Source organism: Thecamonas trahens (assembly GCF_000142905.1).
Source record: "Thecamonas trahens ATCC 50062 unplaced genomic scaffold supercont1.49, whole genome shotgun sequence".
Classification (NCBI taxonomy): domain Eukaryota; order Apusomonadida; family Apusomonadidae; genus Thecamonas; species Thecamonas trahens.
Genome location: NW_013657631.1, coordinates 74,000 through 86,063, shown reverse-complemented (window position 1 = coordinate 86,063; position 12,064 = coordinate 74,000). Strand labels below are relative to the sequence as shown.

Genomic DNA, 12,064 nt, shown 5'->3' with positions numbered 1-12,064 from the left:
CGCTCCGCGAGCTACCGCTGCCGCAAGTACCACGCTCTTCACCACAGACTCGGCCGACCGGAACTGCGCAAGTGCTGCTCCCCGCGCCGCTGCACGCGCTCGGTTCCGCTTGTCGTTGCGACTTGCTGACATGGTGCCGGAATGGGGGAGAGACGTGGGGTGGCGTGGGGGGAACCCGCACGGCTGCTCGGGGCAAGGGGTGGTTCGCGGGGTGGTCGCCAGCCGGCGAGTGACCGTGGATCACTGGCTGGCGCCGGTCAGTGTGGGCGGTGGGCGGGAGGAGTTGGCATTCCAGCGATCGTCCGGGAAGGGAGGCAGTGGCAGCGACATGAGCGTTGTGTATATTGAGGAGAGTGACTATGGATGAAGATGAGACCGATTTGCTGATGTTTGTGGGGTGTATCTTCGTCGTGCCGCGGTCATCGTCACCATCGTCTCGAGGGCAGGCGGTGAGCACGAGGGAGGTCTCTCATCGCTGCTGTGTTGTGGAAAGAGTGGAACGGTGGAAAGAGTGGTGATAAGGCGTGGAGCCGTGTGAGATGCTATGCAGACTTTACTCGTCCGAGAGCATTGATGAGAGGTGGTCGGTGTCGATCGGCTCTTCAACGGTGGCATACATGTCAACGGACGAGCAAGAGGTCTCGAGCTTCGATGAGGTCTGTGACCGAAGCAAGACAACCGGCAGCGAGTTGTTGAGTCCTCTACCGGGTTTTCGGGATGAACGAGTATGGTTCAGGCCGGATCCCGAGTGCGAGTGGGCGTGGGCTCGGAGTGGCCCAACGCGACGGCTGCGGCTGGTCGTTCGCCGGAACGATCTCGGGCTGCCCGAGCCCGAGCCCAGGTCGTCGTGGGATTCGGAGCTGCAGACGGAAGTTCGCGACACGACCGAGCCACGAGACGATGAGCGTTGCCGCGAGATGTTGCGCCGAATAGCGGCGGTGCGTGGCGAGGACACCATTTTCTTGCCAGTGGCATCGGATTGCAGCGAACCCACCATGGCGACCGTCACCGAGTTGGCGCGCGACCGACGCATGCTCCGCGCCGGGCCCATGCTTGCCTTGCGGACCCGCGGCGAGGCATCAGTTCTGGGCCGGTAGCTGCTCGAGGTATCGATGGTGAGGGACGGCGCAGCCGAGGTGCCCGAGCAGATGGCGGCTGCCGGCGCGTTGGGGAGTGGCAAGATCGCAAGGTTCGCGTTGCGGATGCGCGACATGACTTCGGGCTCCGGTATCAGCGCAGTCACAACATCAGCTTCGCGCTCGAGGCGGTCAAAAGTGAATGTTGGGATGCGCTGCTCCAGACCATGCGGCGCGACATGCCACAGTTCAACGCTGTCATGAAAGGCTCCAAACGAGGCGCGTGCAAACGGCGCGAGGCCGTAGCCAGCCGAGGACGCTTGCTGGACGGGAGCCTCGCACGCCAGCAGCTCGTCGACTACGCTGCGCGAGGCCAGGATCTGGCCGCCGTTGGCGACGTCACCGACCATGGTTGTCATCTTGATAGCCGGCCCGATGTACTGAACCCGGTTTGCGCGCTTCTCAAAGACCCGCTCCGGCTCGGCATAGTGGATGCCGAGGCGGACCCGGATGCCGCGCCACAGCAGCGCGTCGCCAAGCGATGACATCGACAGGCTGGCGTTAGAGCTGTAGCAAGGTACGGCCGGAAAGCCACCAGTATCGCCCACCCACTCGGGCCAGTCTGCGGCGAGAAGCTGACGCTGGACGTCGACAGCATAGGCGGCAGCGTCGGTGACGGCGTCAAAGACGACAAAGAACGCATCGCCCTCGGTCTTGAACTCGTACCCGCCGGACTTTTCGATGGCGCGGCGCATCAGATCGTTGTGCATGTCGAGGACGTCGGCCATCCGATCAGGCTCGGCCTCCCACAACGCAGTCGAGTCCTGGATGTCCGAGGTGACGATGGCCAGCTTGCCGCTCGGCGCCTCGGACTCGAGCTTGGCCTGGTAGGCGAGGATGCGGACGGTGCGCTTGCGCCGGAGGAAGACGGCGAGGAGGACGCCACCGATGATGAGAAAGAGTAAGAGCGAGGAGCCCATGGCGATGCCGGCCCACTGCGAGTTGCGCCAGGCCTTTGTCTTGGATCTTGTCACAGGGCAGGCGACGCCCGGCAGCGCGCAGATGCCGCACTCGTTGGAGACAAGCCCCGAGTTGGGCACTCCGTCGCAACCAAGACACGTCGTCCCGTTCCCGCGGCACTCGCCGCATACATCGAGAGCAAGGCCGGAGCCGAAGCACTCACCGCACACATCCTTGGCAGCATTATTGCCAAAGCACACGCCACACTCATCGCGATCGGCGTTGGAGCGGTGGCACTTGCCACAACTGTCTAGTCCGGCATTGCCGCCAAAGCAAACGCCGCACTGATCGAGGAACACTTCTGCGGTCGTGACGAGCAGAGCCGGTCCGTAGCACATGCCGCAGCTGTCGATAGCTGCCAAGCCGCCGCACTCGCCGGCGCAGTCGTAGCTAACGCCCGAGTTGGGCACTCCGTCGCAGCCGGCCTCACACGACGAGCTATCACCGCCGCACATGCCGCAGAGGTCAACAACGGCACCGCCGAGGGCGATAGGCACGCCATCACAGCCGGCGCACGTCGAGTTGTCGCCGTCGCACACACCGCACACGTCAAGAACGCCCGACGCGCATGTGGTGCAGGTCAGGTCCTGACCAAAGCACACGCCGCAACTGTCACGATGGTAGTTGAATGCAAGAGGCGTCGAGACATTCCCGCCGGCGCACATGCCGCAGTCGTCGACAATGCCGCTGCCGCCGCACACGCCGTGGCAGTCAAAGTGGACGCCCGAGGCGTAGACGCCGTCGCAGCCGAATCGGCAGACGGTCGCGTTGCCGCCGCACACGCCGCAAGCATCATACACGGCGCCACCCGACGGAATGGGCACACCGTCGCAGCCAACGCAAGTCGAGCCATCGCCTGCGCACACACCGCAAACGTCGCGGACCGCGCCCGAATGCGGAATACCGTCGCATCCGGCGCACGTCGAGTTGTCGCCAAAGCACACGCCGCAGCCGTCGAGCGCCGCGTCATGGCCAAAGCACATGCCACACGCATCTTTGGCCGCGTTGTCGCCAAAGCACACGCCGCACTCATCGCGCGAGGCGCCTGGCCCGCGCCCGGTTGTGCCGCCGACGCACTCACCGCACTTGTCGATGTATGCCACGCCGCCGCAAGTGCCGGCGCAGTCCATACCGTTGGAATGCTCGGTGCACGTCGTGCACGGCGTTCCGGGCGTCAGGCATGCATAGCCACCCTCAATCGCGCACGAGGCCGAGCAGCCATCACCCGCCTCATCGTTGCCGTCGTCGCATTGCTCAGCCGGACGCTGGAGAATGCCGTCGCCGCACGCGGGCAAAGGTGGCGGCGACGGCGGTGGGGACGGAGGGGGAGAAGGAGAGGGAGGAAAGGGAGGTGAAGGTGGGGGCGATGGTGGCGGCGATGGCTGCGGCGGCGGTGACGGAGGCGGAGGCGGAGGTGAGGGAGGCGGCAATGGAGGCGGTGATGGCGGCGGCGATGGCGGCGGCGGCGGTGAGGGTGGCGGAGGCGGCGGTGAGGGAGGCGGCGGTGGGGGAGGAGAAGGAGGTGGCGGCGATGCTGGGCCCGCCGGAGCAAAGTTGATGGCGGCGGGGGAGGCGGGGGCGTAGACGGACCATGGCGAGGCGAGTACAGCGGCGACGCCGATGCCTGCGTGGCCGAGCGATGAGGTTTCTGCAGTGGTGGAGCCCTCGACAGCGCCGATGTCGTGCGAGGTGAGGCCCGATGCCTCGCCGGCGGTGCCGGTCGTCGTCCCACCCCATGACACAAACTGGAGGACGGCCGAGTCTGCGATGCGGACGAGGGCGATGCCGTCCTGTGGGCCATTCTGCAGCCCCGCGTAGGCGACCCACATGGCGCCGTATCCCGATCCGCCCTCGTCGGGCATGGTGCTCGCAGGCAGGGTGACCGAGCCGTAGACATCGCCGAGCTGGTTGTACATCGCCACCTTGTAGCCGTTCATGAGCGTGCCGGCCGTCGCCGTCACCTCGACACCTTCGTTCACGTCGAGCCCGCCGTTATCGTAGTGAAGCTCCGAGAGCCAGACCTCGGCCCCGCCCGCAGCCACAACAAGGGCGAACACAGCCACTATGCCTGCAACAATCGCTTCGCCTCGCCATCGTCGTGCCCGTGGGCGCCGATGCGGGAGAGGGCTCATGCCGGCGGGACAGGCGTCAAGTGGCCGGCAAATTGGCTCCTGCGGCACGTACTTTTAGCAAAGGAGCAAAGGAGCAAACGAGGCGGCACGCGCTTGCTCCGCGCGCCACCAGGGCACGGATGCACATCTACAGAGGGAGCCGACCTCGCCCCTGCCCTTCTTCACCGCCCTACACACCATACCGTGAGCCGCAAGTTGCTCATGGATGGTCGTGGTGGGCCTGCTCGGCCTGACTGGCATCGGAGCGGGTCGGTGGTATGCGACCTGGCTAACGTGTGCAAGGATGTTTTTAGAGCGGAAAGCGACTCCACCGCCAGGCAGCACGGATTGCGCCACTTGGGGCTCGTGTGAGCCGGCCGCCGGAGCTGCTGCTGCTGCTCCTGCCCCTGGCGTGGCTTGCGGAGCCGCCGATGCGGCTGGTCTGAGTCTGCGGCTAGGACAGCCAGCAGGTGCCAGGGACTGAGCGTTGCGGTAGCGGTCGATGTCGAGTCCCGCGCCCGCGGCGACGACTGGGCCCACTCTCACCCGCTTCTCCTTGCCGCCCACGTGGGCTACGATGCTATAGCCGAGCTACTGCTCGCCTGCAACGCCGATCCAACTGCCACCACCATCGGCCGCGACGACGGCGAGCTCGATGCCGCCGTTCTTGCTGCTGCCGCTGGCCACGATGTGAAACAGCCCACCACTGCCCCCCAGCGACTACATATATGTGTAGTCGCTAGGGGGGAGTGGTGGGCTGTTTCACGATGCCCTTGCCGCCAATCTCTCCGCCGCCACCCGAGGTTCCGTCCCCTGCTGCTGCTGCCTATGCGAGCCCGGCCACGCGATGCCGGTCCCAGAGTCTGGCTCTCAAGGTGAGCGACAGCGTCGAACCACGGCCACGTCCACGGCCATAGCCATAACCACCGCTACAGCCACCCCACTCCCCCCATAGACACGAAATACTTTACACACACACACATACGCACGTGCATGCTCGAGGTGTTTGTCAATGACCGGCTCGGGACCAAGCTGGCGGTGCTCATGAACGACGACGACACGGTCGGCGAGCTCAAGCTGATGATTGCGTCGCAGACGGGCCTGCAGCCGGAGCGCATCCGCCTGCAGAAGGCCGACCGAGTATACAAGGACCACATCACACTCGGCGACTACGAGATTCCCGACGGGTTCAACTTTGAGATGTTCTACAACTAAGGGAGCGCAACGTCAGCGAGAGACTCCCGATCCGAATCGGTCCGATCCGGGCGAGGACGTAGCCCGCGTTGGTCGCGGGCGATGATGGATGAGCCTGCAAGCAAGTGGAAGAGGGAATGATGCGGCTCCGTGATTTAGGTGAAGAAGTTGAAGTCCTGGCTGAATTGGCGTAGCAAGTCTTGCTGTCTGCGGCGAGGTAGGATGTCGACCCAGACGCGATAGTGGACCCTTGTCTGAATGATTCTCGCATTGCTGTACAACACGGTAAAGTAAGCGATTGCTGCACCAGAGGGTGTTGAGATAGCTCAACGCGGTATTGCTCGGTGAGCGCGGGGCGCTGCAGCTGCAGGCGGGTGCTATCTCTTTGTCCTTGTACCGACGGCGTACTTGGCCGTGAAGCCTGCGCGCCACTCGATGATGGCGTGCACGACGGTCGTGATGCGATCGCTCATGTATAGCCACTTGCTATGGCTGGCCGGAAAGTGTGATGGGATGAAACTCGTTGAGCACCACGTTCCGAGTGCGACGGCGCGCAGATGAGCCTGGCCCGTCCGAGGGCGACGCTACAGTTGTAGAGTAGGGACCAGAGAGATTGGATGATGTCACGCACAGCCTTTTGCGTAGCAGCTTGCAGGTCATCAACGCGGCTAAACATTCCCAGGGCGGCGTTGTGGTCGAGCTCGACAAACTGGCGAGAGGGCGGAGAGGCAGCAGCGCCACTGCCGAGCTCTTCCGGCCCACTGGCAAGATCGGCCATGGTCAAAGCTCCACTGCTTTCACTGGCTCTCCTGCTCCGACCATCCAACCATCTTCAGTGCCCGGTCACCAGCAGAGTCGTCGTAGATCTCGAGCGACTCGTCGTCGCGTATCAAGCGGATCGTCTGCTTGTGCTCGACACCATCCTCGTAGTACGAGATGAGAAAGTTGAAGGTGTCGACCCGCGGCCGATGACATTGGCTCCGAATGACTCGATGGCCGCAGAAGTTGTGCGAATGTCGCTCGCCAGCCGACGAACCATGCGTCGTGCGTCGGTGACCGTGGTGCCCCAGTGAGCACGAGGTTGGCAGCTCGTGCATGGTCCCAGCTACTATGCCATTGGCTCAAACGATGAGATCTCATCGACAAAGATGGTGGCGAGCCCGTAGGTCGCTCCAAGAGAGACTGCGCCTGCAGTACCATCGCGAGCATCCGTTCCGACTGCCGCCACTGGGCCGCATGCCTGAGTTGCGAGAGCCGATGGGCTGGCGGCACGCCCTGTCACAGAAGTACTCCTGCGCTGCGCTGCACTGCTGCAGTGCAGCAGCTTTGCGTGGTACTGCGCGGTGGAAGGTGGTCGGGGCGGGGAGCGGAGGGAGTGGGAGGTGCGGTCACTTGTCGCTCATTCGCATCGAGGTATGTGGCGGGTCAGCAGCGGGAGAGGGATCGCGCCGTTTTCATCCATCCCGGGGGCGGGACAGGCAAGGCGCGGGAAGGGGCAGGCGAGGGCGGGTGAGGGCGAAACATGGCCAGGGCCGCAGTGGAGAAGAGCAGGGGGGAGGGAGCAAGCCGACAGGGTGGACAGACTGACGGGGAGCGGGTGGATGCGGCGGTCAGATGGCGGTGGTTGACAAAGTGGAGGCCTTCCTCCGGCGCGAGCACTGGATCACAACATGGGCGGCGTTCTGGCTGGACCTGTTCAACGGGCTGGCGGTCTCGATGGCGATGCTGCCTGAGTCGATTGCCTTCAGTATCATTGCGGGAGTCAACCCGCTCATCGGCATCCGGACCTCGTTCATCATCGGGCTCATCACGTCTGTGTTTGGCGGGCAGCCCGGGATGATCTCGGGCACGACGGGCGCGCTCGCTGTCATTCAGGCGCTCATTGTTGAGTCGGATGGCGAGCAGTATCTGTATGCGGCAACGATTCTGCTTGGGCCGATCCTCATTGTGGTTGCGCTCCTCCGGGTCTCGGCTTTCATGCAGCTAGTCTCGTTCCCGGTCTTTGTGGGCTTTGTCAACGGTCTGGCGGTGGTCATCGGCCTCTCGCAGCTGCCCAACTTTGAGGACGACGATGGGAGCTACGTGAGCGGGAGCAAGCTGGCATTGACGCTGATGCACTGCGCAATTGCCTTTGCCATTGTCATGCTCTTTCCGTTTGTCACGAAGCGGTTCCCTGCGACGCTGGTCGCCATTCTCAGCGCGCTCTTCATCGAGCATGTGTTTGAGCTGGGGACGCGGCAGGTGGGCGACATCACGCCTGTCTCGGGCGACCTGCCTTCGTTTGGCCTCCCGGACGTAGAGTACACGTGGGACACGTTTGTGCTTATTCTCCCGCACTCTTTGCGGTATGCAGCGGTCATCTTTGTGGAGGGCATCATGACGGCCAACATTGTGGGCATGATTGTCAAACGGCGGTCGAACGACATGCGCGAGCTGACGGCGCAGGGCGTGGCCAACATTGTAGCCGGCTTTCTGGGCTCGATGGGCGGCGACCCGCTTGTGGGCCAGTCCCTCATCAACGTTCTGGGCGGCTCGTCGGGCAGGCTCTCGGGCTTTGTCTCGTCGCTCCTGCTCCTGGCCTCGATGCTGTTTGCGCACCCGGTTGTGGAGCGCATTCCGCTCGGCGGCCTTGCCGGCATCATGTTTGGCGTTGTTGTCCACACCTGGCATCTTCGGACTGCGGATCTCTTTGTCAACCGCCGTGTGCCGACGACCGACCTCGTCATCATTGCCGTTGTTACCCTCGTCACCATCTTTGTCGACGTTGCCATTGGCATCTTCTGCGGTGTCGTTCTCTCGGCGCTCATCTACGCGTGGCACTCGACCCGCGAGCTGAAGGCCTCGGTTCAGGTCTCCAAGTCGAGCCTCACCGGCGGGCCTGTTGCCCACATCTCCATTCTTGGGCCCATGTTCTTCGGCTCGGGCCGCGCCCTCCACCAGCGCATCGTCGACCTCGAGCTGGAGCAGCACACCGAGCTGGAGCACGTCATTATCGACCTCACCCACGCCGCTGTCCACGACGTCACCGCCCTCACTGCGCTCAACGAGGTGGCCATCCAGTTCCTTCGGACCCAGCAGTTCCTCCATGTCCGCTCTATCCGCGCCGCAGCTGAGAAGCTTGTCTCGCGTGGCCACACGCTCATGCCCGACATCATGGACGACTCGCCGGCGGGCGTCGGCCTCTGGCGTGTCGACATTGCCCAGCGCCACTGTGTCTGCGCCGTCTCGGGTCACGCCATCCTCCCCGGCGATCTCCGTATGGGATGCACCGCCTACGATGCCGACGAGAAGATCAACGTCTACTTGTGGATTCATGTCGACGATCCCGAGACCCGCCGCAAGCTCCGCCATGCCCGTGCCCACCCGACCTCGCTCTTTGCGTGCTGCCCGGGAACGGCTGAGGACATCGACTCGCTCTCGTACGACCGCTCGGCCCGTCGTCGCACACCGACGAGGAGTCGGCCCCTTCGTCCGACGATTCGTCGCGCTACTCGGCCACCGCCGTCCGCCTCGGCACCACCCTCGGCGACCTTACCGAGCACACCATTGTTACCCCCATGGGCTCGTGGATTGACTCGGTCCCGCACGCCTCCGAGTTTGACGGCTTCCTCACTCTGCCCAAGGCCGAGCGTAAGCGCTTCCTTGGCGTCATCTCGGGCGCCCGCTCCCACCGCGGCGACTCGCACACCGAGTGGCTCCGCTTTGCCTCGCGCCTTGTTGCTTTCCGCTGCTGCGGCCCGGCACCGCGCGAGACCAAGCCGCTCCTGGCTCCGCACCTCACCGAGACCGGCGCGCCCTCGATGTCCTCTCTCACCTCATCCTCGTCGTCCGGCAACTCGTTCACCACACGCTACTCGACCGCCTCGTACTCTGCTTCGTCGTCATCGTGAGCCGACTCTGCCGTGGTAAAACTACGCTGTGTTAGTACGGTGTTTGCAGCTTGAAGAGCAGTTGTGCGCGAGACACGTGGGTGGTAGCGGTTGGTTGCCCGTGCCCGACTCGGCAAGTCTGACGGCCGGTTGCAAGGGAAAATATTGTGGAAGATTGTGAGTGCTGTGAGAGAGCTAGAGTGTCAAGAGCGGGAGGAAAGCAGCTAACAGGACATGCACTATCTGTTGTATGCTGTAAGTAGTGCGTAGCAAGACAGGACCAGGTTCTCTGTGAACGCGAGTGGGGATCGGGTGCAGCAGACCGTAGAAATCTTTACCAATGACATTTGGATCCAAAATAACATATAAATATTACAAAGATTTTAACAATTAAAGTTTTCTATTTCCCACACATATATTCATATATTCTAAATCCATATATTTATATATATTTATATCCCTTTAAACGTGCTCAATGTGGTCGCTGTCGTTTTCGGGTCGGGGGCTTGGGCATATCAACGGTACGCATGCATAAGACGAGAGGCTAGTATCCCTTCGTCTTATCCGTAGTAAGGATGTGCCTCTGAGAGCATCTGCTTGTGCATCGGTCGGGAAGGGGTGGTGTGGACGGCAGGGTGACGTCTGTCCCGGGCATGGCGGCGGCGGGGGGGGGGGGTACAGGGATGCACATGACAACTATGATTAACTTTGATTCGATTTCAAGTCACCCAAGCATGACGGCGGCCTCATGGCCAAGTAAAACACGATCTGCACCACTGCCGTGGCCAGTACAGCCAGCGGTGTACCCCCCCCCTACACACGCACACACAGCGACCCCATGGAACCACTGCGAGACCGCTCCCAGACCGCTATCAAGAACGCTCTCCTCAATGCGCTCGGAAATGAATCCGCTTCCAACCGCTCGAAAACGCGGTGTTGGGTCGGTGGCTTCAGCTCACCTCGTCGCGATCCGAAGCCCGCCACCCGGCACCCTGCCTCTCCTCCCCCACCCCTCTCTCCACTCCCCCCCATGGACCAAGCCCAGGGCAAGACCGGCTCGGGTGCAGTTGCCTCGGCCTCGGTCGCCAACCGTGCACGCAGAGAACGTATCCGTGCGCTCGCACTCACAACCATTGACCTCAAGTCGGTACGTCTACCCTCCTCCTTCCCTCCCCCCTTCCCCCCCCCCCCCCACCTCCCCTCCCCCACCCTTCCTAACCACTCACGCTCCCCTCCCCCCCCTCCCCCTTCTGCGCTCAGGACCCGTTCTTCACTCGCACCCACCATGGGCACTACGAGTGCTCGCTCTGCCTCACACACCACTCGAACGAGGGCTCGTATCTCGCGCACACCCAGGCCCGCAAGCACCGGCAGAACCTCGCCAAGCGGCAGGCGCGGCAGGCGCAGGCGGCCGAGGCGGCGCCGCTGCCACAGCCTGCGGCGGCCGCGGGTGGGCGGCGCGCGCCGCGGCGGGCCACCATCGGCGTCCCGCACCACGCCGTCGAGCGGCTGCTCGATCCCGAGACTCAACAGGTCGGCCTACGCATCTCGATCGCTTACCCGGAGATTGCCGACGGCATCCAGCCGCGGCACCAGTTCATGTCGGCGTACGAGCAGAAGCATGAGGCGCCCGACAAAGACTACCTCTATCTGGTCTTTGCCGCAGACCCATACTCCAACGTCGCCGTCAAGATCCCCAACCGCCCGCTCGATCGCGCGCCCGACAAGTTCTTCACCAACTGGGACTGGGACAACCTCGAGTACTCGCTCACTCTCCACTACGCTCTGTCTGAGCCCGAGTCCGAGCCTGAGCCCAGCGCCACCAACCAATCGACTGCGCTGCCGTCGTGATAGCTGTTCATCGCTGCTACGTACCACAGCCCCGTCCCACGTCCGTTCCACCCCCTCCAAACCCGTTCCGCCCGCTCGGATTAGTTGCGGCCCCGGTGCCGATGGCCATATCTGTAAACTTGCCACCGTCGTCTCTTCTCTCTAGCTGCCGACCTCCGGCCGCCGACCGCCGGCCGCCTACTTACTCTGTTGCCAGCCACCCGCCAGCCATCACCGCCCACTCGCTCGCCCCCGACAAGCCACACCACTCCACGCCTGCACCACCATGGACGGAAGAGACCCGTGCCCGTACCGCATCCTTGACGACATTGGGTCGGCCTTTGCCATGGGCACCATCGGCTCTGGGGCATTCCATGCCTTCAAGGGCGCGCGCGCAGCGCCCAAGGTACGTGCCAGCCTCTGCCGCGTCATGCCGGCGGCTGCGGATCGCCGCTTGATCGGGCGGTTATTGGAGGGAGAAGGAGGGGGGCCGACAGGGGGGGGGGGGGGCAGCGGGCGCACACTCACGCCACAGGGCGACTGGCTATGTTGAGATAGGGCATGCGGATGGCCGGAATGGTGGCGGCGGTGAAGAACCGTGCTGCGGTGACCGGCGGGGCCTTTGCCATCTGGATGGCTCTGTTCTCCTCGTTCGACTGCGCCATTGCCGGCGCCCGCGGCAAGGAGGACCATTTCAACCCGGTGGCCGCCGGCGCCCTCACCGGCGCCCTCCTTGCCATTCGCCAGGGCCCGCGCAAGGCGCTGCAGCACGGCATCGCGGGCGGCGCCGTCCTCGGCGTTTTTGAGGGCGTTGGCATGCTTATCGAGAAGGTCACCACGTACTTTACTCAGCCGTCGGCGCCGGCCTACCCGTCAGTCCAGCCGGGTCGCGCCGCCGCCCCGCCGTCGTAGCCGTCGGTCGCCTGGCACGACCGCCGTCCGCCCCGCCGCCGATGCGTGGGCG

The 12,064-nt window shown here is 63.8% G+C and overlaps 5 protein-coding genes across 5 annotated transcripts; 4 read left to right on the top strand and 1 right to left on the bottom strand.

Annotated features, from left to right (window-relative positions):
• Positions 1–469: 469 nt before the first annotated feature.
• On the bottom strand, positions 470–4,228 carry AMSG_08866 (uncharacterized protein; the record flags this gene model as incomplete). The annotated part of the gene is made up of 2 exons (XM_013898957.1): positions 470–3,361; positions 3,704–4,228. The coding sequence occupies 2 exons, from the start codon at positions 4,226–4,228 to the stop codon at positions 554–556; spliced, it is 3,333 nt and encodes a 1,110-aa protein (XP_013754411.1). The 3' UTR covers positions 470–553.
• Positions 4,229–4,511: 283 nt separating this feature from the next.
• AMSG_08865 (ubiquitin family protein) lies at positions 4,512–5,422 on the top strand (the record flags this gene model as incomplete). The annotated part of the gene is made up of 3 exons (XM_013898956.1): positions 4,512–4,647; positions 4,704–4,897; positions 5,210–5,422. The coding sequence occupies 3 exons, from the start codon at positions 4,512–4,514 to the stop codon at positions 5,420–5,422; spliced, it is 543 nt and encodes a 180-aa protein (XP_013754410.1).
• Positions 5,423–7,013: 1,591 nt separating this feature from the next.
• AMSG_08863 (sulfate transporter) lies at positions 7,014–9,325 on the top strand (the record flags this gene model as incomplete). The annotated part of the gene is made up of 1 exon (XM_013898955.1): positions 7,014–9,325. A coding segment is annotated over one exon (2,297 nt), but the record flags the coding sequence as incomplete, so codon positions are not given.
• Positions 9,326–10,291: 966 nt separating this feature from the next.
• Positions 10,292–11,256, top strand: AMSG_08862 (zinc finger protein). The gene is made up of 2 exons (XM_013898954.1): positions 10,292–10,417; positions 10,531–11,256. Exons 1-2 carry the CDS (start codon positions 10,301–10,303, stop codon positions 11,119–11,121), a joined length of 708 nt encoding a protein of 235 aa, XP_013754408.1. The 5' UTR covers positions 10,292–10,300; the 3' UTR covers positions 11,122–11,256.
• Positions 11,257–11,373: 117 nt separating this feature from the next.
• On the top strand, positions 11,374–12,063 carry AMSG_08861 (mitochondrial inner membrane import translocase subunit). Its single transcript, XM_013898953.1, has 2 exons — positions 11,374–11,506; positions 11,659–12,063. The coding sequence occupies exons 1-2, from the start codon at positions 11,387–11,389 to the stop codon at positions 12,010–12,012; spliced, it is 474 nt and encodes a 157-aa protein (XP_013754407.1). The 5' UTR covers positions 11,374–11,386; the 3' UTR covers positions 12,013–12,063.
• Position 12,064: the final 1 nt, after the last annotated feature.

What these genes read in the sequence shown, in the direction of transcription:
- AMSG_08862 (XM_013898954.1), top strand. Translation starts at nt 10,301, where the DNA reads ATGGACCAAGCCCAGGGCAAGACCGGCTCGGGTGCAGTTGCCTCGGCC. An exon ending in CAACCATTGACCTCAAGTCG is followed by an intron (nt 10,418 to 10,530) that starts GTACGTCTACCC and finishes TTCTGCGCTCAG; the next exon opens with GACCCGTTCTTCACTCGCAC.
- AMSG_08861 (XM_013898953.1), top strand. Translation starts at nt 11,387, where the DNA reads ATGGACGGAAGAGACCCGTGCCCGTACCGCATCCTTGACGACATTGGG. An exon ending in GCGCGCGCGCAGCGCCCAAG is followed by an intron (nt 11,507 to 11,658) that starts GTACGTGCCAGC and finishes ATGTTGAGATAG; the next exon opens with GGCATGCGGATGGCCGGAAT.